The sequence below is a fragment of the Tasmannia lanceolata genome, unplaced genomic scaffold (assembly GCF_043159265.1).
Source record: "Tasmannia lanceolata isolate RefF3 unplaced genomic scaffold, GAP_Taslan_0.1 ptg000006l, whole genome shotgun sequence".
NCBI lineage: Eukaryota > Viridiplantae > Streptophyta > Magnoliopsida > Canellales > Winteraceae > Tasmannia > Tasmannia lanceolata.
The window spans coordinates 1,554,740-1,577,644 of NW_027518683.1; the positions used below are offsets into that span (position 1 = coordinate 1,554,740).

Here is a 22,905-nt window from a genome sequence, read left to right on the forward strand (position 1 = left end):
TTAGATATAGGAAAACCTTTTTCCAATTTTTTTTCTCATGGGAAATGAATTTTTAATTGATAAACTCATTTGCCATCAATTTTTTTTCCAAAATAATTTTTTTTCTAGTTTTTCCAAGGAAAGCCGCAAAGCTACTAAACCCTACAATTTTATTCTCTACAGAATATTTTTTTCCAAAGAAAATTTTCTATAAAAGCCAAAATTTTGTCCTCATTCTTCCAGGAAAACTGCAAACCTACTAGACCGTAGAATCTTCTACACAACATTTTTTTTCCGATAGAAACATTTTTTTCCTATAGAACATTTTTTCCATAATTTTCTTTTCACGAGATCAAAATACGCAAGGATTAATTTAGTGGGGTGTGGAATGTGTAGTCTGAGTAGATCTAAGGTTGGGCACCATGAATCTAGTCCATTGGTGCCAAACCCCAACATGATGGGATGATCTTAGACCCTTGATTCAAAGGTTTCCTATTCCGATTTTTCCAACAAGAGTCTGGCAGTTGATTTTTCATTGCACTATCTAAATCCAACGGGTGGGATCACAATTCAGCTTGGATCAATCATTCAATCATACACAGTGGGCCATACCTGCCCAAATTGAACGGCGACTGTCCAAGTAAACTAAGTAGTTATGCTCATATCCTCAATACCCCTTAAAAATTAAAATGCGTCAAAGCAAAGTGGGACCCATTTCACTTCAAAATCTTAGATGTGAGCTTTTTCCAACCTTTAAACCCTAACCCTAATTCCTGAACCCTAACCCTAAAAAGGGCCCATACGGCGGCCTCTCTCTCTCTCTCTCTCTCTCTCTGTCTCAATCTCCGTGACCATTGGAGCATGAACCCTCCCAAAACCCTAACCCTAATCCCTCTGAAATCCTCCCTTGATTCATCTGAAATCCCAAACCAATCCTCTGCCAAACCCTCCAATTTTTCTTCTCATCAAGATAAAATACCCTAGATCTTCCTCATCTGTCTTCTAAATCCAGCAGAAAGATGAGAAATCCATGGAAGCTGCTGCTCGTTCGGAGCTTTTCTCGAAGCACAGTCAGAAGTCCGGGAATCGATTCTCTTTATAATCAGGTAACGAAGTTAGGTTCTCAAAATGCTCGTTTTTCCCATTCGTTTTGCCCTAGAAACTCGCAAAATATCGGTTTTCCTTTTTCACTTAATGCGAAAATGGGAAACCATATAAATCGCTACTTTTCGTCCGAACTGGTTCTTGAACAGAAGGATCCCGATCATGTTCTTTTTCATGACATTTTTTCGAAAACGAGTAGTTTTGATGATGTTAAGAACGCATTTGAATCGCTTAATCTTCCATTAGACCATGAAACCGTGTTATTAGTGCTGCGGAATCTTGATGGGAGCCCCAAGGTTGCTCAAAGGTTCTTTGACTGGGTTTTGGAAACTGATGACGGGAAATTGAGTTCCAAATCATATAATTTGATGTTAGGGTTTTTGGGTGGAAAAGATCATGTCAAAGAATTTTGGGATTTGTTTGTGGTTATGAAGAAAAAAGGGTATGGAATTTCTAAGTACACTCACAATAAGGTTTCAGAGAGTTTTTCTGAGGAGGGCATGGTAAGCGATTTGGATAGATTGAAGGAAGTGTTTACGTTGAGATCTATGGAGGATTCCACAGAAAGGTTATGTTCTATGGTTTGTAAGATAATAAGGGAAGGCGAGTGGGGTGAAGAAATCCAGAAGAAATTAGAAGATTTGGATGTTGTCTTATCAAGCAATTTAATTCTGATGGTCTTGCCACGTCTTGATGTTTGTCCGATGAAAGCTCTGATGTTTTTCCGATGGGTTGAGGAAAACCGTTCTCTTAAACATGATGCCAAAACTTATAATGCGATGGCTCGGCTTTTAGTCCGAGAGGATTGCATTGGAGAGTTTTGGGCTGCTGTTAATGAAATGATGAATGCAAGGTTAGAAATGGAAATGTCGACATATATTATGGCTTCAGGGTGGTTTTATAAGAGGAAAATGGTGAAGGAAGCTGTGGATTTATACGAGTTTATGATGGAAGGTTCTGATAAGCCTCCAGTTCAGGATTGTTTGTTTCTTTTGAGGAAAATTGTGTCCTGCAAGGAAACAGATATGGATTTATTTTCTAGAGTCATAAGCATTTTTGCAGCAGGTGGGAATATCTTAACAAAGTCTACTTTTGATGGGGTTCTTAAATCATTGACGGGTGCGGGTAAATTGGGGGAGTGTGATGGGATCTTGAAGGCTATGGAAAAGGGTGGATTTGTAGCAAACAGTTCTGTACATAGTCAAGTTGTCTTAGGGCTTTGTAAGGCTGAGAGTCTAGACGAAGCATGCAAGTTTGTGGACGGGTGTAATTCAGGTATTAAACCTTGGGAATCTTTAATTCAAGGTCTTTGTGGAGCTACTGCAGTAGATATGGCTTCTTCTTGGTTCCAAAAGATGGTAGATAGGGAGAGTGCCGCTAAAGTTGGTTGTGCATTTGAAGTATTGGTGAAAAGGTTTTGCCACCAGGACAGGCCACAAGACGCATGCAAAATTCTTAGTGAGATGGTTGATGGAAAACAATTGCAGCCATGGCATACTACATACAAAATCTTGATAGAAAAGTTATTAGGTGAAGGTTTTCTTAAAGAAGCTTTGAGTCTTCTGGGATTGATGAAAAAAGATGGGTTTCCGCCCTTCATAGATCCATTTATTGTTTATATTTCCAAGTCCGGGTCCGAGGACGATGCTATGAGTTTTCTGAAAGCCATGACAGTGAAGAGATTCCCATCAACAACTGTGTTTCTCCGAATTTTTGAAGCAATTTTGAGGGCCGGAAGGCATAATGTCGCCCACAATCTTCTTTCTAAGTGTCCGGGTTATATCCGCGGCCATGCTGATGTTTTAAATCTCTTCTGTTCTATGAAGCCTAAAGAGGCTGCTGCTGCTGTCGCTTAGGCTGTCTGTACTGTGAATCTCTTGTTATGTATTCTGTGAAGAAGTTTCACCTTCTCAAATGAGGTGATTAATGTTGGAATTTGGAAGAATAGCCAGGCGTAGTGGCTGGCCTCTATGGGTCTCAATTGTTCGAAGGTATTTCCCATCTTAGGAGAGGTCTGGATTCAATTTTGATTTGACTGAATGGAGTAAGCAATTTTGTGATTGCCTGAATAAAATTTATATTTTCAGATTTTGTGCCGTACATTCATTTATTAAGCGTCCAGTTGTTTCCTTTTGGTTAATCAAAATTCAAAACTTAGCAAATGGACTTGATGCAAATATTTTTTTACTAATGGAGATTTTTTCGAAGGAAAATATGAAGAAGAGAGCAACAGAATTAAAGAAAATAAAAAAAATATAGTAAAATTATTGGATAGACTTTCAATATTTGAAGAGCTTCTACAAACCCTATTCTGCCACCAAAAAAAAAACTGTCACTTCATTAGCTTTACGAAAGTTGCGGGTAAACTTTTGATAATATTACACTAATTCAATCTGCTAGGATTGTTAATGCTGAAAAAAAATACTTTATCAGTGAAACAAGGATCTTTCCCTTGTGATTGTGTAGTAAATAAATACTGGATATATTTAGAAATGAATGTCAGGATTGTGAGGATTGATTATCTCTCTTTTCCATTTGGACATAGATGTCACAACTCATAAGCCTACCAATGTCATGGTGGATGTTGCTCTTTTGTTGGGTTTTTCCCTCACAATGGATTTAATCAAGTTGCATGGCCAAGTTGGATTTATCCAATTACTCATTCTCAACTCAACTCAACAAAGCCTTTGTCCCAAAATAGTTGGGGTCGGCTAAATGAATTCTTTAGAAAAATTTCATGAAGAAGGAATCTAACCGGCTTTAATCCTGGCTCTAGTTGGGTCTTCTACGTGGAACCCAACTACTCGTTCAGAGTTTAAAATGTTTTCTACTCTCCTGCATGTTGGCATGTGCGTCCCTAAAAAATGAAGCTTCCCTATGGTTACTTATTATGTAGCAGATTTAGGACTAATTGTTACCCACTATTTAAATGACTTAAATGAAGATTCTCTCACTCTGAGATTGAAGCAATCTATTTTTATATTTAATGTAGTCAGGAATTTAGTTGTTGGATTGCCACCTATTGTTATTACTTTGCTGTGTTGCCTATTTCGGCCGGGCTTGTGACGCTTTTATACTTGATGAGATATTGAACTTATCATAGTTATTTCTTGTTTTGTTATCTTGGTGGAGTCTCCACTGAGGTGGCTGCACGGATTTCTCCAGAGAGTTCTTGCAGTAGGGAAAAGAGAAGAGAATGCTAGTTTAAGATGCTATCAATGAAATTTAGTATGGACATTTGGGCATGAGTTTTGGGGTTGAATCCAGCTTGAGGTGACACAAGAGGTTGTCCCTTTTCAATTTGCACCCTCTGCCTTCTATCCGATACTCAATAATTATCTAATGTGCGTGTCTGGTCTATAGAGAGATTCTACACGCATAATTTTTTTGGTCGATTTAATACAGGAACATTACTATGGCTCGGAGATAATGGACACTGAATTTGCTAGTGAGTTCTTGCGGTATGAAAAAGAGACAGAAGTTGTTATTTTAAGATGCTATTAATAAAGTTTGTATGGATATTTGGGCACGCGTTTTTGTGTTGAATCCAGCTTGAAATGATGCGATAGGTGGTCCCTTTTAAATTTGCACATGAGATTCTACAAGCATAATACTAGTTCATGATGCATTCGTCCATGCTACGGAATTGGAACTTGCTATATCCAATTTGGACATGGAATTGTATGGGGGGCCTCAATCTCATCTTAAAGGCTTCTTCTTTTGGGGGTTACAGTTGGAAACCTTTAGGACACCTCTCTTGCTCGGAAAGTTTGTTGTTCTCTTGCTTCTAATAGGGTAGCGACCTTTCGTTTGTTGGCATGCCATAAAAAAGATTCTCACTGTGGATTATCTTCTTGCTAGGCATATGATCATCAGGAATCAATGCGTATTATGTTTGGAGGATTCTGAGTCTGTTAACCACCCAAGATGATCATATGCGTATTATGTTCGAAATTCGTCGAGATAGGAAAAAAGTAATATTTTATGCCGTACGAAATTTCGGCGAAATTACAGAAATTTCGGCGAAATTACAGAAATTTCGGCCTGAAATTTCGAAATTTTGTAACGTTTCAACTTAACCCAATTTCGGTTTCAGTCTGGACCAAAACTCGAAATTTCGGATTTCAGTCGAAATTTTAAACCTTGGATTCAACAACCCTAAGAAAGAAAGATTTGTGAATTTGCCAAAATATTTTATTCAATTCTCAAATTTATATATTTTACATAATAATATAATTATAACAAGTAATATATTTAAAATTTTAATAATTTAAGTAAATATAATATTTTATTTTCATATAAAAACTTAATATTAGGATGGATACAACATGAAGTTGGGGGAGCATCCAAGATGCCATGGAAAATCAAGGATTTAAGAAGATGACCCGTTGCTGATGTTAAAATAGCTTTATTTGGTTTTCATAGTGTTAAATAAAGTCTTTAAAGTCATGGGGGAGGGAGGGGTAGTAGAGTCTTTTCTCATCAAAATTTTAAGTGGGGAGAGTGTCTTTAAGGCATTAGAGGGTATTTTAGTCCAAAAGTGTTAGGTTTTTGTTTAGGTTTTTAGAGCTTTCTAATTCTATTCTTATATATATTGTAAACTTTAGGGCTATGAGTGCTATGGATGAATGAATGGAAATTAGATTTTTCGTGCTTTCTTTCAAATTATGGATGTGAAGTCAATTTTTCCAATGTGCGAGGCTTTGACTGCTTAGTGTGATGCCTAGTGTTCTCTTTGTCCGATGCCTTGGTATTGTTATTGGGATTCTAGCACAACCTTCTTCAGTAGGATGCAAAGCCTTGAAAACCTGGGTGTGATGCCTAGGCAAGATCTGGAGTGATTCAACGTCTAGGCAAGATCTGGAGTGATTCAACGTCTAATCTTACTCTTTAATTTCTTACTTAAGTCCTCTTGATTTTCAATTCTTATCTCTACATTGATCCATGGGCCCCTTAGTCTTTCCAAAAACCCTTGCATGCACCTTTCTGGCATATGTTGTCTACACCTTTTCGGCATCCGTTTGCACATTCCTGGCATATGTATGCACTATTCTAAACCTACCCTAATCGTAGTAGAACTATTTTCCAATCTAATTACATAATCTAAAATCGTAATTTTCACCCATCTACTCAGCCCTAACATTCATTCAATAGATCCCGCCCTGCAATAGTTTGGTATCAGAGCAAAATATTAGTTCAACCTTTGATCATCTGCAAATTTGATATCATAGCTCAGGTTGGAAACATGTCACCTAGATGCATCGAATAGTTGGGTTGTTGGAAGGGTTAAACACCAAATTTGAACGGTTGCAATCTCACCCGGATAGCGTAAATTGTACTCACCAAAATTTCCATGCATGCCTTCCAGCCTTGGAGACTCCACAAGCTGCATAGAGTCAGGGGTTCGTGTCGGAACAATCATTGATGATGCCTTTTATGGAGAGCACTGAATTAGAGCAACAGACTAGAGCCACTATCATCATACAAAGCTGGTTACGACGATACTTAGCTCTTATGTACTACATGAGGATAAAGATGATGCCGATCTTTATTCAACATGCCAGGAAAAGAAAAGTCGTTCGTAAGAATCCGTGAGATCAGGGGCGGAGCCACATATAGCGTGGATGGGGCCCCTCCTCCTCCCCCCCCCCCCCCCCCCCCAATGACTTGGAAAATCCTTTTTTACGTTGTGACACAGAAAGGGTTCTACCGGCGTTCCTGAATGCCGGTAATAGTAAGCTGCCCCCCAGACCAATGCACTATTAGTCCCCCCCATTGTAAATTCCTGGCTCCGCCCCTGCGTGAGACCTTCAATTAGTGCCAAAGGGCGTGGATGGTGCTGCAAAAGCTGACACGATGTCGTTTGTTCTACCAACGCTCGTAACAGATTCTTTTGAAATTGTACTTAGCATCCAAATTGTGCTAATAAAAGGATATGACTGTCACACATACTACAATTAAAATATTTAGTCTGTCAAAGAAGACAGTGGCATTCGACGCGCGTGAAGATCAAAGCTGACGAACTCCTACCAATGAAGTCTCAAGTCATAGGGTGGATAGTAGTGTCTTTTCCCTTCAAAATCACTTAAGTTATTTGAGTTATGAGCATTTTAAATAGTCCCCACATGCCTTACTCAAATTTTAAGTGGGGAGAGTCTTCAAGTCATTGAGGGTATTTAAGTCAAAAGTGTTAGTTTTTTGTTTAGGGTTTTAAAACTTTTTAATTCTCTTCTTTTCTTATATATATTGTAAGCCTTAGGTCCATTGAAGTTATATATGCTGTGGATGAATGAATGGAAATTAGTTTTTTCTTGGTTTCTTGCAAATCATGGATGTGAAGTCTACTTTTCCAAGCTGGCAAGGCTTCGATCCCTTTGTGCGATGCATAGGGTTCCCTTAGTGCAATGCCTTGGGAGTTGGGATAGCTAGTGTGATTCTAGCACAACTTTCTTTAGAGTGCAAGGCCTTGAAAACTTGGGTGGTGATGCCTAGACAAGATCTGGAGCTTAGAAGCAGGAATCTTCCCTCGGGGTGCCGCTCCCGACTCGGAACCTCGATTCAGCGCTCCTTAGGAAAGAGCTTCCAAGGAGCGCGATCCTGAAGAGATGGAACCCGCTCCCAACGTGCTCCTATAACACCATTAGCAACCCCCTCACCAACTTACTTGCATCAAACTCCCCCAAATGTTGAAAGTACTTCATTGGAGCATGCACGAAAGCAAATCTTTAGAAGGCATGAGGAAAGAGGGCATGAAAATGAAGACGGTTAGAAATTACTACTTTTGATATACTTAAATTTTGAAAGAATATAAGATAGTTAAAAATTACTATTTTATGTACTTGAATTTTGAAAGATATACTATTACATTAACGCTCCCAACCTTAGATTCTTCAAGACCCCCACGCTTCCCAGCTCCCGACCCCGCACCTGTACCCGTTTCGTGCTTCTTTGATCTCGAGTGATTCTAGGTCTGATCTTACGTGCGATGCATACGGTTCCCTTTGTGCAATGCCTTGGGAGTTGGATTGCTAGTGTGATTCTAGCAAAAATTTCTTTAGAGTGCAAGGCCTTGAAAACTTGGGTGGTGATGCCTAGACAAGATCTGGAGTGATTCTAGGTCTGATCTTACTCTTTTATTTCTTGCTTTAATCCTCTTTATTTCTAGTTCTAATGCAAGTATTATTCTTTTATCCCTTGTTTTTACTTCGTATCTACATATTATTCTTTTATCCCTGAAACCCTTAGTCTTGCCAAAGACCCTTGCATGCACCTTTCCTGCATACGTTTACACATTCCTGACATGTCTGCACCCTTTTAAGCTTACTCTAAACTTAGTAGAAATATTTTTCCAATCTAATCTCATATTTAGGATCTAAAACCCCAATTTTCACTCCTTTGCACCCCTAACGGCCCTTCAATACATCCGTCCTACATATGTTTGGTATCGGAGCGGAGCATTAGTCCAACATTCAATCGTTCTGCATCACGTGGTAGTAGTGATTAGGAAAAACCAGATAAAAGAGATCTTGAAGTGTAGCAGTGAGTCCTGAAGTATTGCAAAATCCGACATGAGTCCACGTGTCTGTCCATTTAGAGGAATCCAGGTAATACAGGTCTGCAATCTAAATGCTTACTATATTTGTTTGTTTAAAATAGTTCAATTTGTTATGGTGACATATAGTCATGTTGATTGGACCGGTGTTCTCAAACTTGGACCTAGTGCCCGCTCACCATGTCCTGACCATAATAAAGACTGTCTACCGACTGAGCCAAATGTTTTTTCATTGATTACATAATAATAATTTGAGTGAAAATCCCTCATCGGTTGGTTTTTTTACTTGTGAGGCAATTTTCTTGGGGTTTAGCGAGATTTTTGCCAGTACAACCAACTGATCACCTGAGCTAGGCCAACTTGGCCGGCTTGTGACATTAGTTAGTTGTTGAGTAAACCACAATACTATTATCTATTGTCATATTTAATTAACTGACAATTTACTACATTAGTGATATATTGTCAACTACAAATAATTCTAATATAGATGTCCCTTCACTGCCAGTTAACAAAATAGATGTCCGTACACAATTTGTGTGCATCATACTTCCATATGATGTATGCGAATAATCTTCTTTATTGGTCTATGCCTATATGTTAAGCCTTAGTAGTTTTCTATGGAAAACCGAAGCCATTTCAAAACATTGCAAGAATGCGTCACCATACCTCTCTAGCAAAAGGGCAATGAAGGAGCAAGTGGTCAACGGATTCTCTATCCCTTACACATAAAGCGCAGTGGTTGATGATCCACATTTGACGGTTGCACAATTGATCCACCGTGAGAATATTGTCCAGGAAGGCGTTCCACCCAAAAGCACATACTCTACAAACGATAAGACTGCAAACAAGATGTAATTTGAGTGTAGGAGGACTTGACACTAAACACAGGACTGCAAATTACAGGCTTTTAGATTTGAGGTGGTGTTTTCTTCTGCTTAGGTGAATCATAATTGGAGGTGTCATTTCTACACTTGCATCTCTATTTAGGTTCTTCTTGACAAGCACGCATGAGTAATGGAGTTGTGCTACTAAAGTATTGAGATTCAGGGCTATATTCAAATAACTTCCAAGAGTTAAGGAAGTTCTTTATTTCCAATTATGGTCAGATTTGCAAAAAGAAATCCAGTGGGCAGAGCTCATATGTAGGGAAAATTCACATTCTCTAATTCTGAGAATTTTTTTTTTATATCCACTGGATTGGATTCCTCTAATGTACCTAACTTATGGCATGAAAACTTTTAATTACCTTGTAGTCTTTTTTGATACAATTTAGCTTGTCTGGCTGATCCGATGCTGTTTTGTTTATATGGTTAGTCCTTAGTGACCATCTCATAGAGCAAATGCTTCCAAGGAAATGCAGAGTCCACTAGCTCTCATTCTTTATTGACAGGCTTTAATGGCAGAGTGCCACCATGATATCACCATGAGAGTTGGAATGTCAAATATTTTGACATCATTTGTTATACCTTATATCAACATTATTCTTGTAATTTTTGTTTTCTTTTCATGTGCTCTAGACTCTGACTCAATCTATGCCTGTTCCCTCTTTATTTCTCTCATACTGAGCTTAATTCTCTTTTTCTGGTTTGTTTATACAATTCAACCAGGCCCATTTCAGGTCACCATGCCAAGATATCTAGCAATTTAATTGACCTAAGGAATCTGTAAGTTCTTATCTGTCTAACCTTAGTATATTCTTTAGCCAAATCTGTTTAGATGACTCATTACTTCTTGATTTGGATTTCTCCTTTATTTTTTTCCAACATGCAAGCAAACATTGAACCTCTGACATCGATGTTATACACTTGGGGCATCATGGCTAGGGCAAACATGGTTTTTCCCATCCTGTTAGTGTGTAGATCATGTTAGATGATGGTGAATTTATTCTCTTAACTGTTACGTATGCCCTTGTTCTTAGCTAAGGACTCTGCCATCTATTTCTTTGAAATTTTCATAATGTACATATTGATGAGATCTTATTTATCTCATTGTTGTTAGTTCAACTCACCTGCTATGCATCTCATCTTCTCTTGCTTATTTTCCATGTCCAGTTGGAATGCGTATTTGGAAGTCCTTGGAGTTGGATTCTGCAACTGCAATGGGTCATTTTCTTCATCCCATGTGAACTTGATTTCTGGTTAATGATTTGCATGTGCTTGTGAAATTTTCAATCTTCTGGTCTAGGTTGGGCTTTTAGCAGCATGGACTTGCAGTCTTCCACCCTATGGTTTGCAAATTTTATTTTCCTTGTTTTGTTTTATTACATTAGAACTAAATTTTCATTACATTTTTATATTATTTATTTTCCTTATTTTGTTTTATTGCATAGGACATAAATTTCATTGCATCTTTATAGTATTTCTGTTACTTTATTTTTATAATTATCTGTATTTTTAGCTTATATTCTGTTTGTATTTAATTTTTCTAAGTTTCTATCTTCTTAATTTTAATATTTTAAAGTTTCTAGGATTTCTGAAATTTTCATTTAATTTTTTTTTTTCAATTCCATTCTATTGTAATTATAAGAGGAATTCTAGACTGATGGGAGCCCTTGCAAAAATCAAGTGAAAGGGCTCCCCCATTAGCTGGAAGTCACTAATTTATAATTTAATTTTTTAGAAGGTCTTCCATGATTCAATTTTTTAGTTCCTTACATTTTTTACGTTTTGTTGGTATTTTTTTTTTTTCTAAATTTCTTTCTTTATTCTCCAGTATTTAATAGTTTTTAAGATTTTTCATCTTTTTTTCTTAGTTCTATCTGTTATTTATTCTTTAATTATATTGTAATTTTGATTTATTTTTTTTCACAATTCAGTTGGGTTTGTATTTTGCTTTTAGCACTACGGAAGATGTAATTTAGTTCTGCTTACTCATGGTTGGTTGCTTAAGAAAATGAATGAATGATCTGGTTTGAGGTTAAGTTAATTCAGAATACGTTACTATTTAATTGCTCTTATCATGTCTTCTGTGTGACTCGACATATATGATTAAGCACAAACCATGTCTGAAGATCGATTACTTTTATTCTATGGAGGATTCAAGATGGCCCTCAAGGTGGCTAATAAGGATGGTTTACAGATGTAATTCACTATACATGACAAATATACAGTGGAATTTAAAATACAAGTACAAAATAGAGGGATTTATGTTACCAAGGCAAGGGGTGTAAATTTCAATTTCTGAGGGTAACCCTGTAACAGGGGCTTCTCAATTTTAAAATGTGTTATCTTTTTGAATGATGGCCGAAAACAGCCAGTGTACAACATGGACCCACCACCAAGTATAATTTGATTGGGTTTGTTAAACTTTCCGGACATCTCACATCTCATCCAGCCTCTTTGTCAAGTATTATGCAGGAGCTGTCACTGTCTGTGTTTGGTTGCAGGTTATGTAGTCACTGGGTCGAGACAAGCCTTGGATTTACCTGGAACATACCTCGTAGAATAGTGGTTAGTAGTGTTTGATTGTGAACCTCATAGAGTAGTGGTAGGGGGTGTCATTACCAATATAAAGAGAGGAGTGAAAAAGAGAAAGAAATAATATATAAAGAGGAGAGAAAATGGGAAATAAAAAGTATCATTCCTACGAAATCCAAGTGAAAAAAACACCTGTTGTGGTTTTTTGCATGAATTTTGTTGGGAGGAGACAGTGATGACACGTCACCAGACAATCAGGAGATATTCCTGGTTGTCTCCCGGAATTTCATGTCTAAACGCAACCAAAGGTTTTTGATGATGTGGTAACCCAATACTCAAGTAAAACGCCTACAAAAAGCCCGGCTTTTGTGCAACCAAACAGGGGGATCGTTCTCTCTAGAACTGAGGGATATCTAGGCCTTTTCTTTGACTGTCGAGAGAACATCTCTTAGGTAATAAGGACACCCCCTTTGAGACTAGAAGGGTGGTACTATCAACGAGGGGTTTAAGTTTCAGGTCATTTTGTAGAATTTGAATAGTGTGCACACATCTTGGTGAACAGGGACGTTACCCTTAGGTGAACCGACTGTACCCGTAACCATTGCAGGTGAAGAGAACCGTCTGCTCTGCTATACTTTGATACTTCGATAACGAAATGAGGCACATGATTCCATGAAGTGGTTGCACTGCATAGAGCTATAAGGCCACAGAAAGGTGATGTTAATAACTAATGATTTTACATTGTCTTCTACATGGATGGATGAAACTGAATTTTTTACAAAGATTAGGATAAGATGGTGTTTTTGAATGTGTGAGAAGCGAAGGTATTTTTGCGATGATTTATCTTTTTCTAATCCCTCGTGCTTGATTGTTCGATAATTAATTTTGAAAGTTTGTTGAGAGATCTGGTGTTGCTTTCTTTGGAGATTTGGTTTACTGCGGGTCTCCTGAGCGTTTGGTGAATCGCCTTTGACTGTTGGATGTCTGGTCCTTGGATGAGAAAGGGTAGGATATTGTGTAGAGGGTGTTATTGATATAGGCTATTCGGAAATTGGAAGGAAAGAAATGACAGGATTTTCAGATGTTTGGTTAAAACCCCACACTTATTGACAAAAACATATCACTAACCATCTCTTGGGTTAAGATTCTTCCTAGTTTTAGGTTTATCTCTAGCTCTTATGGAGATGCTGGAAAGAGATATGCAATACAGGGGAAAATAAGGAAGCTCTTGTGCCGGAATGGTCCCCCCCATTTGATCAAGGGCTAATGAAGCTAAATTTCAACGGGTCGAGTCTCAAGGCTTGCAGGTGGAGTTCTTAGAAGATGATCGGGGCTTGACTAGGCGGGCTTTCTCCCCCCATATTAGGATTGCATATTCCAATGAAGTGGAGATGAGGGCTATCTTGCAAGGGATCAGATTAGTTAAGGAAAGGGATTTAGCATACTGATTGTAGAGGACTAAATGTAATCAAATGGTTCATTTTCATCACGGATAGATTAGCTTTGACTTCCCTCGAAGGCCTTTGTTGTTTTTGTTTGTTCTCTTGCTTTTCCATCCTTTTCTTTTGTTCTGACCACTCCGTCGTTGTATCTCTTATTTCTTTGTTATTATAAAGCTTTCCTTACCGTTAAAAAAAGAAAAAGAAAGAAACGGTGTGGATTGATCGAAGGATATTTAGATCAGTTAGGAGAGAACCATATGCTCTTCCTACACATCTTCGAAGAAAAATAGAGTGACCAGATGTACAAGTGTCTTAACTTGTGTAATGATCAAAGCCATTTATGTGTTAGTCCTTGTTTGGGTACTCCATTATCAGTATTTACTCCCATCTGAAGATTCTAACCCTACCATTTGTTGCTGGTAAATGGATGTGAGAATTCTAACCCGTCCTATGGATGCCTGGCAGATAATTTGTTCACCTGACAGATGAATGGTTAGGATCACAGAAGAATTGGGCCTCACATATACTTCTAACTGCTAATATTTTTCATAAGAACTCATTTCAAATAGGCCCTGTTCACTTGTTTTCCCGGGAAAGGAAAGGAATCTGACGTGGCAAAATGGAAAGGAAAGGAAAAGAAACTGCGATTTTTCCTCGCTTTCTCGCTGTTCACTTGCCCAGAAAGCGTAGGAACACATTCCTCTTTCTCATATACTATTTGTAAATCTCTTGAAAAATTTAAAATCAATGAAAGGGAGCTGATAAATATTCTTATATTCACCTTTTCTTTTTAAGGTAACAATTCCCCAAAAGCTCTCTGAAGCCAATTAGAAAAGAAAAGACGAGGGGAGTTCATGCAATTATCAAAACATGGTAGTTCCTATATGAGTAGCCTTTAGTAAACTAATTTTCGATTTTCCCTTATTTCCCTTTTCCCTCACTTTCTTAATTTTATGATTTTTAAAAGATTTTTCAATTAAAATGTATACTAATAAACTTATTTTATTAAAATAACTGTCCAATTATTTCATTTTTATGGTCAATAAATACTTGAGAACAATAGATTGGATTGTGTTGATTTGATATTAAGAAATCAAGAATGAAACCTCGGTTTTTCCTATTCATTGACTGTAGAATTAAAAATAATAATTTATACAAAATTACATCATGCATATTTTTATAAATTTATTTTTCTCTTCACCTCGTACCCGTCTCCATCTAATCAAAGGCGACATTCTGCGGCGCGAGTTTCTTTATTCAAATCTAGCCTTTCACTCTTTTGTGATGAAGGGATGAGATTAATCTCAATAAAAAAAAAGCACCATTTTAATCTCGGCCATTTGTGAAAGGCTTATTTCTGGGCGAGCAATTAGTGGTGATTTCTATTTTGCGGGCAGTGATAAATTCACCCCCTTCAATGATGAATTCACCCCGTATTCTTCAAAACGGACTGTACGGCCCATACCATAGGATGATCCAAACCGCCCATTTGATGGGCCACAATATAAATAGGTTGTGCCCCAAAAATCATTACCATGGGATGATTCTAACCCTCCGATCTAAAGAAGGACTGACATTATGGAAACTTCTATAGATCGGGTGGTTTGGATAATCCTATGGAAATGATTTTTGGGCACAGCCTACCATCAAATGGACGGTTTGGATCATCCTATGGTGTTGGCTGTACCATCCATTTGGAAAAATAGGGGATGAATTCGTCATAGAAGCCAGAATGGGGTGAATTTATCACCGCCCACTTTGCAAAAGAGGCGGAGATTTTTTTTGTGGGTAATGTCCACCACAGTGGGTCCCACTAGGTTACCAGCAGCGAATGAGGACAATCTAAGACAAACGGCCAGAAGACGTGTCAGCCTCAAACGCTACGGTCGGAAAAAAACAAAAAACAAGTGTAATGGTGTTAGCATGTGACAGGGAGAGTAGTGGTGGGAACGCTACTCCCTCGACGTGGGTGGTGCCACATGGTTTTTTCTAGTCCCTTCTAATGACGTACTGGCACGTGTACATGGGGAATGGCTTGCCACGCTGCATCCACATGAGAACTTCATGGGGAGTCTTTTCCACATTCAGTTCCCATACATTGCATGCGCTTCAAAGGGACCCTTGAATTTAGACACTTCAACCCATGTTTCCTGGCCTTTTCTGTTGACGGGCTCTATTGACTTCGAATAGGATGAACCCTTCAGGGTGGAAATACCACTTACCTAGTAGTAATCCAACTCTATTGATTTCAATTATGATGAACTGACCTGGGCCAATGTCAATTTCTGGGTGGCAATACCACTTACCTAGTAATCGATTTTTTTAAATATTCGCTCCTTTTTGTACTTTTCTTCCACAAGAGTGGGCTGTCCCAAGTAAAAAAATATGGGGTGAATATATCATTTCCCTTCCCACTAAATTTTCACACTATGCTGGAAGATGATTCTTCTTATGAAGTTTTCTTGAGGCAGAAATAAGGGGAGTGAAACGAGAGGTTTCATTACTAAGCTTGCTCGGGATTTTGCGTGCGAAATTCACAGATTGTGGTTCATTTTGAGGAATTCCTGTTGAAAGGTGTCTCAAACTCTTCAAGAGAGACTTCACAGTGAAACTGGGATTTTAAAGTCCTGTGTAAGTAGTGAAGAAATGAGGGACTTTAAGGTTTTTTTTTTTAAATAACATTTTAATTTTTCACCCCAGTTATGGGTCCCACACAATATTCATATATAATCAAGGGAAATGATACATTCGCCTCTTTTCTTTACATGGAACAGCTAGCTCCGGTGTACGTGGCAATTCGGGAGGTGACCTACATGATCCAGGTCCTAAGCCACATGTGTGTCCCATTTGTAAGATCATAATTGTAATATCAATATCTTGATTTGTAAGACCATAATTGTAAAAAAAATAAAATAATGGTCTAGCTTCTTTCGGCGTTCATGATCCGATTGACCTTAATTGGAGAATTCTTCGGATCCAACTTTTAATGCTTGGGTCACAATCCAATTTGAATCTGGGCCGTCCGTTGGGCCATCCTAGATCCAACATTAAAATGTTCAGACTGAAGCGATATAGTCCATTAGAAAGCGAGAATTATACCCAAGACCAACTTTTGACCTTTTTTTTTAATTTTTATGAGAACAAAATAAAAGAACTGAAGTGAGACTAAATTTAAGATAACTATAAGCTAATATGCAAAGGTCTTGGCCGAAGGTTTTAACAGATTTTTTCTTAATTTATCGGAGGTAACTGTTCTCGTAGGGAATTTAACTGGGTAGAACTCACCCTTAAAATCTAGCTGTTAGAGGGAGGTTTCCATTCCCTTATAACCCATCCTGCTCCATTTCACATTTTCACTTATCTGATGTTGGACTATTTGCTTTTGCTTAGAACCCCAACAATCTCCCCCTCGATGCGGAAGTAACGTGGAAAACTCGCCCATTCACGCGGTGGCAACAGTTCACGCCTAAAACCTAGTTGTTAGAGGGACGGTGCCCATTTCCTTATAAGTTATCCCATCCCCATCCATTTCACTTATCCGATGTGGGACTATTTGCTTTTCAATGGAACCCCAACAGTTCTCTCCTGCAAAAGTGAGTTGCGAAATGGCTTTCCGTGAAATTGCCTTTCAAACCCCTTTTTAGAGGGCAAAAAAAGTTGAGAAAAATGAGCTTTGAACCCTAAATTTTTTAATTATTGCCAATCTGCATGTATGTGTAATCCACAACTTGCAAGCTTTCAGCGCTAGTCTTGGCTTGACCAACTGCGTGAAGGAGTAATACGTGGAGGTTCTAAAACACTAAGTTGAGCTGATTCATGAACCATATCTTAGCAAAAGATATAGTCAGCAACTACATTTTCTTTTGTCTGTTAACAGCCACACCATAATAATATTTTTATCATAGTGACGGATTATGGGGAACACGATCTGAATGGTGACTTAACTTCTGTCAAATGGTATTCTATCTATATAATTTTTTATCAGCAACAATGAAGAAGACTTCACACTCTTCAAAGATAACATAAAAAGACTCTCTCTCTCTCTCTCTCTCTCTCTCTCGTTAGGTTAGGCATGATAGTGTTTTAGAGGGACATCCAATGTAGTGGGTTAGTGGCCCTAGAGAGAGAAATTTTATTATACTTCAACACCTTGGTTTGATAGCTTGGTCTTTTCTAGTGCTGTGTTCAACAAGTGATACCAAACTAAATATGGTTATTTTTTCATGTTCACCTAAGAAGGTGGCCCCAATTATAGGAGAGCACTAGGAACACATCAGCATCTTCCTCTTTGTGGGAACAATGAGAAAAAGAACCCAAGATAAATTAAAGTATAACTGAAGCTAAAGGGTTCAAGTCATCTGATGTAGACATGGGTTCAATGTGGCATCTTTCGATACATATTGGCAAACTTTTGGAGGGCCCCCCCGTTTATAAACGCGTATGGGTAATCCAGGCGGGCGAGCGTGGTGCCGTGATAAAGCTACACGTTCACACTTAACCAAACGCAGTTTGGGCCCCATGATTGCCCCTCAAGAGGATGACACGTTTGGGAGTGAGGGATTCGCAGAAAAGCACGGTATTAGTAATCTGGCCCTATTCTGTTTATTCATACATGAAATGGATGCATATGAGCACATACCCCTTATTCCAAAATAGCATTATTGACATTTTTCCAGCAAAAACCTTATAAAAAAGACTTTGAAAATTTTAAAAGGGATTTGCTAGCATCCATCGAGTAGAAGGCATTTCGCGGATGGCCTGTTGCAACCTTGTGAATGAAGACAAAATCTGCTGGAAAGTGAGGCTGTGTGGCTGCTCCCACATGAAACAGGCCATCCCTGAAATGCCTTGTGCGATGGACACCCTCTTCTCCTCAACATTGTAAATGGATTGAGTATGGAAAATTTATGAAAGACTTTAACTCTTATTCTTTTTAATGAACCGGTAGGGCTCCAGCCAAATCCCAACTTACCTACCAAAAAAGCTTTGAAATTTTTAAAAGGCTCTATGTTATTATTATTTTTTTAAAACAAAACTTTTGAAGATAAATTTGGACCGGACGTGTATCTCTCTTTCCCAACCCCACCAAACATTTGTTTTTTTCCTACCCTTTTAGTCTTCTATTTTTATTTATCTTTTCATTTTCCTTTCAATTCGATCGTGTCTTCTTGTTGAAGAAATTTGTTAAAATTAAGGTAAATAAGGGGTTTTCTGATTCAATTAGAGCTTATAATTAAAATCTAAGATGTATTGAACTGAGATCTAGTGTTAAAAATGTACAAAACATATATTTTTAAATTAACTTAATTAATGCATGCTTATAAATTATTTAATTATATGTAAATAAGTTCTAAAATCTTCATAGGAACTACAAAAAATAGGTATCTTTCATTGTTCAAGAGATGAAGAGTCCACACTAAGACACTTTATGTGTAAACACTTTATAGACTTAAAATATTTTAATTTTCACATATAATTTAATTAGTATAATATGAAGATAAATGAGAGAATCGCCGGTTATTATTATAGATTTTAGAACTTGGAGCAATATCTTGAGATATATTACATTTAGAATTTCGGATGTATATAAACAAGTTTTTATATGTCATTTTATTAACGTGGCATTGAATTTTTCCGTTCATGTTCCTATTGATGTTTTGTTCAATTTGTTTTTTTCCTAGTTAGGGGCGTTTTAAACACGTCATTTTGGCTTGGTTTTTTTCCCTGCCATTATACATTTTGCTAACTATGAGTGAAGGATTCCATAATAACATTGGCATGTTCCCATAACTACAATTAGCATGACGTGTTTAGCGGAAGACGACAATGCTCTATGAAACAAAGAATAGATAGCACATGCCACACAGTGAGAGATATGCGGGCATGCGACCTCACGGTGGTTGATAGTGTGCAAGATTTGTTAGTATTCATCCTCTAATGCTTCATTTATAAAAACTTTATTTACTATTTGGAGAAAACACTCAAATTAGGTACCACTATCTTAATCTAGGGTTTGTCTAGTCAATTTCAAAAACGCTATTTCGCATCTCACTCGAGATGAATTAAATGAATAAGACAATTTGCTACGAGGTGGATGTTCTGTCTTGTAAAAGTGTACCGGGAAATGAATTTTTGTGAAATTACTTAGTTATATTAATGATAAGTTGTTAAGTTTGGAAAAAACATACTTCCCGAAGCTTTCTCCAAATTGCTCGAGCAGACATGAAGAAAGACCAGTAAAAATTATGATATTTGACCAGAATCGATAATAGGTAGATGATCTTGTTGGGTAGAAGATCGGAGTCTATATCGTTATTGCAATATCTTTCTTTTTATTTAATAAACCTGTAGGGTCCTGCCAAAACCCAGCTTACCTACCAAAAAAGTTGTTAATTGGAGACTAAAATCATGAATCAATGAACCCATCGTTGGCCTAATTACACCTCTTGTTAATATTGCTATAGAATATATGGGGAATTATATCCGCACCCCCTTGGTTCCGATTTTCGCCGATAACATTTTTTCTACTCCGATGTGATATGTTACAATTCCTAAAAGCAATAACACCCGATGAGTAAGTTTAAAGATGGTAGCGTTATTACCAAACAAGGGAACGCAGTATCGTTTTGCCCATATTAATATCCTTTCGTTTTCTTTTCTTTTCGGAATGCTAAAGACAGCTCTCACACATTATCAAATGTTCATGTCAATCACTTTCGGGGAACAAAAATCACAAAAACATAACCAAGGAAAGTAGAGGTGGACCCACTAGACAATTGGTCCCAATTCCCAATGGGTGCCAAACGTACGGTTGAGATTCACCGGAAACTTCAGGATTAGTAGTCCAAGGAAGAGAGAGAGAGAGAGAGAGAGAGAGAGTAACCCGAGTTACGAGGCAATGTCTTTAAAGTAACCCTAGTATAGTAATTAGGGTTAGAGGAGATACAGGGGGCGGCTATATAAATGTGAAAAAGAGCGTTCCATAGCGTCCAATCCACTTAATTAGATCCGATGAATGTTCGAGCTTCGACATTTCTCTCAAATCCTGTCAAGTAAGCCTCAAGTTTTGATCACCTCATTACCTTCTTTAGCTTTTTTTTTTTTTTTTTTTTTCTGTTGGGATTCGATCATAATCGCTCTGAAGCTCTCTTTTGAATTTCTAGAATTTCTCCTTTTATGCTGAGAAGCGTCTAATCTCATCTCGCTTCCATTTCTAGAATTTCTCCTTTTTTTTTTCTTTTTTTTATAATAAATCTCAGGTTTTTTCTTCTTCTTTTTGTTAAGAAGATGATCTATTTCGGCTATGAAACCGTTTTTCTACTTCTTCTTGCATATTTTAATGTACGCAGTTACAGAAAGCTCTTCCTTTCTTTTTGTTTAGATATCTCTTCATTTTTTCTTCTTAGCTCTCTTCTCTGCGAAATCTTTTTATCGGATCGTGAAATATTTTGCTCACAGTCATTTCACTTTTAAGCGTTTTTGCATTGGAAAATGCCTAATTTCAACCCCAAACCTTTGTTTTCCATGACTACCCCCTAACATGTTTATCTGATTTCCTTTCCCGTTTCTAGAAACTGATTTTGTTAAAGTATAAAAGATTAATAACTCCTTTCTCCAGCAGCTTAAGCTTTCGGAGTAATATGGTAGTTTCACACGGTGTCAGAGCAAATGCATGGGTTCAATCCTTCATAGCAAAAACCCACATGCAATGGCCAAACCCATAAGAGGGGCCACCTGTGCCACGTGTAGGCTAACTCAAAGAAAGAGAGGTCACCCGTAAACTGGTAGTTTCATATGGTATTAGAGCAAATGCCAGGGTTCAAACCTCCTTGATAGCAAAAATTCACATGCAACGGCAAACCCAAAAGAGGGGCCACATGAGCCAAGTGCAGGCCAACTCAAAGAAAGAGGGGCCACCCCTGTGAGGGGAGTGTTAAAGTATAAAAGATTAATAACGCCTTCTCCATCAGCTTAAGCTTTTGGAGTAAACTCATGGTTTCACAGATTTTCTGTGTTTTCATCGCAGGTCGTTGGTTTCAGCTCTTATGGAGGATTTCATCGAAATCTACTAATCTGTCTATAATTTCTAAAGGTAAAGTTTGCGATCGATTTCCGTCATTTTCTTCATCTATCTCATCTAATCATCCGTGTGCTCAAGTTCTTGAATTTCTTCTCACTTTGCTCATTTTCCTTAATTTTTTTCTTCTTCTTTTTTTATGATTTCAGATACAACTGGATCGGTATCCTTAATCTCAGATAAGAAGGAAAATCCGAAAGATAAGATCGAGGACGAACGTTTTCTCTCATTCCGCTTAGTGTTTGTACTTTTCATCCAATTTAACCCCTACAATCGTCTGAGAATTCTCCGAAATTCGTATAAGTTTTCCACTAAAAATTTCAGCTCCCTCACACATCTCCATACAGAAAATTTCCTTCAATTCTGCTGAAATTACTTTTAGATCGCTCAAATTTATCCTAATTCCCGATCACTTAAAACCCTAATACCTGAAAAACGATATTAAATTTCTTTGGAGATCCAAATTCCATCTTTTTCGAAACCCTAGAATCTCGGATCTGTACGAAAAAAATGGGGCTTTCAAGCCTCCCTGCACCTTCCGAAGGGGTTTTCTCAATCATCATAGCAAACACAGCTCTGTCCATAGCCATCTTCAAAGAGATAGTCCGTTCGATTCTCCATGTTTTCGGCATCCACCTATCGCCGGAATCCGGCGAAAATTCATCGGACCAGTTCGAAATCTCGCCCTTCGCAGAGCAATTCCGTTACCGGATTCCGGCAGTCCGGTTCGGGTCCTTCTTTCGGTGCCCGGTCGAACAGCACGAGTGTTCGGTCTGTTTAACCCGGTTTGAACCGGATTCGGAGGTAAACCGGTTGCCCTGTGGGCATTTCTTCCATAAGGTTTGCTTGGAGAAGTGGTTGGGTTACTGGAACACCACGTGCCCTCTCTGTAGGACCCCTCTGTTGGCCGATGACGACTCAACTTTGTCTTGGCTCTAAAGAATTTTACGAGACTGCCACTATATGTACACACGGAACTTTCATATGTCACTGCCTCTGTATTTTCTGTACAGCGTACATCTGTGTGAAAAATACCATAATATGTTCGGAGACGAGACTATGTAGCCGTGTTTTTGTTTTCTTTCTTGAATATAATGGGCTTTGTAATCTTATGTTGCCCTTGAGGTGTGATGAGATTACCCCCACACGAGAAATGGGCTTATGTACTAATGGACCTCTTCTTTTTCCTTCCTTAGATGTACACAATGAATGTGTTTTGTTTTGACATTTTCTTGTATAGGGAAATGATATTTGGACCCCCATTTCAAGCATTTTAACTCCCACAGGAAAAGCCAAAGAGAAGGGGGGATAGAAATGCTAGGCAAGGGGTGGAAC

The 22,905-nt window shown here is 38.0% G+C and overlaps 2 protein-coding genes across 5 annotated transcripts; both read left to right on the forward strand.

The window, feature by feature from the left end:
* Nucleotides 1-758: 758 nt before the first annotated feature.
* On the forward strand, nt 759-10,937 carry LOC143879201 (pentatricopeptide repeat-containing protein At3g02490, mitochondrial-like). 3 transcript variants are annotated; one of them, XR_013251166.1, is made up of 2 exons: nt 759-3,074; nt 10,687-10,937. XR_013251166.1 is itself a non-coding variant. In XM_077381437.1 (1 exon), the coding sequence occupies exon 1, from the start codon at nt 999-1,001 to the stop codon at nt 2,937-2,939; it is 1,941 nt and encodes a 646-aa protein (XP_077237552.1). In that variant the 5' UTR covers nt 759-998; the 3' UTR covers nt 2,940-3,171. The 3 variants fall into 3 exon arrangements, 1 of the variants encoding a protein (XP_077237552.1); XR_013251165.1 differs by lacking the exon at nt 10,687-10,937 and adding an exon at nt 10,243-10,452; XM_077381437.1 differs by lacking the exon at nt 10,687-10,937 and having other exon boundaries at nt 759-3,171.
* Nucleotides 10,938-20,454: 9,517 nt separating this feature from the next.
* XERICO (RING/U-box superfamily protein) lies at nt 20,455-22,795 on the forward strand. Of its 2 annotated transcripts, none has more exons than XM_077381440.1 (3): nt 20,455-20,545; nt 21,520-21,585; nt 21,720-22,795. In XM_077381440.1, exon 3 carries the CDS (start codon nt 22,081-22,083, stop codon nt 22,507-22,509), a length of 429 nt encoding a protein of 142 aa, XP_077237555.1. In that variant the 5' UTR covers nt 20,455-20,545; nt 21,520-21,585; nt 21,720-22,080; the 3' UTR covers nt 22,510-22,795. The 2 variants fall into 2 exon arrangements, with proteins under 2 accessions (XP_077237555.1, XP_077237556.1); XM_077381441.1 differs by having other exon boundaries at nt 20,496-20,545; nt 21,115-21,585.
* The last annotated feature ends 110 nt before the right edge of the window (nt 22,796-22,905 follow it).

What these genes read in the sequence shown, in the direction of transcription:
- XERICO (XM_077381440.1), top strand. Translation starts at nt 22,081, where the DNA reads ATGGGGCTTTCAAGCCTCCCTGCACCTTCCGAAGGGGTTTTCTCAATC.
- LOC143879201 (XM_077381437.1), top strand. Translation starts at nt 999, where the DNA reads ATGAGAAATCCATGGAAGCTGCTGCTCGTTCGGAGCTTTTCTCGAAGC.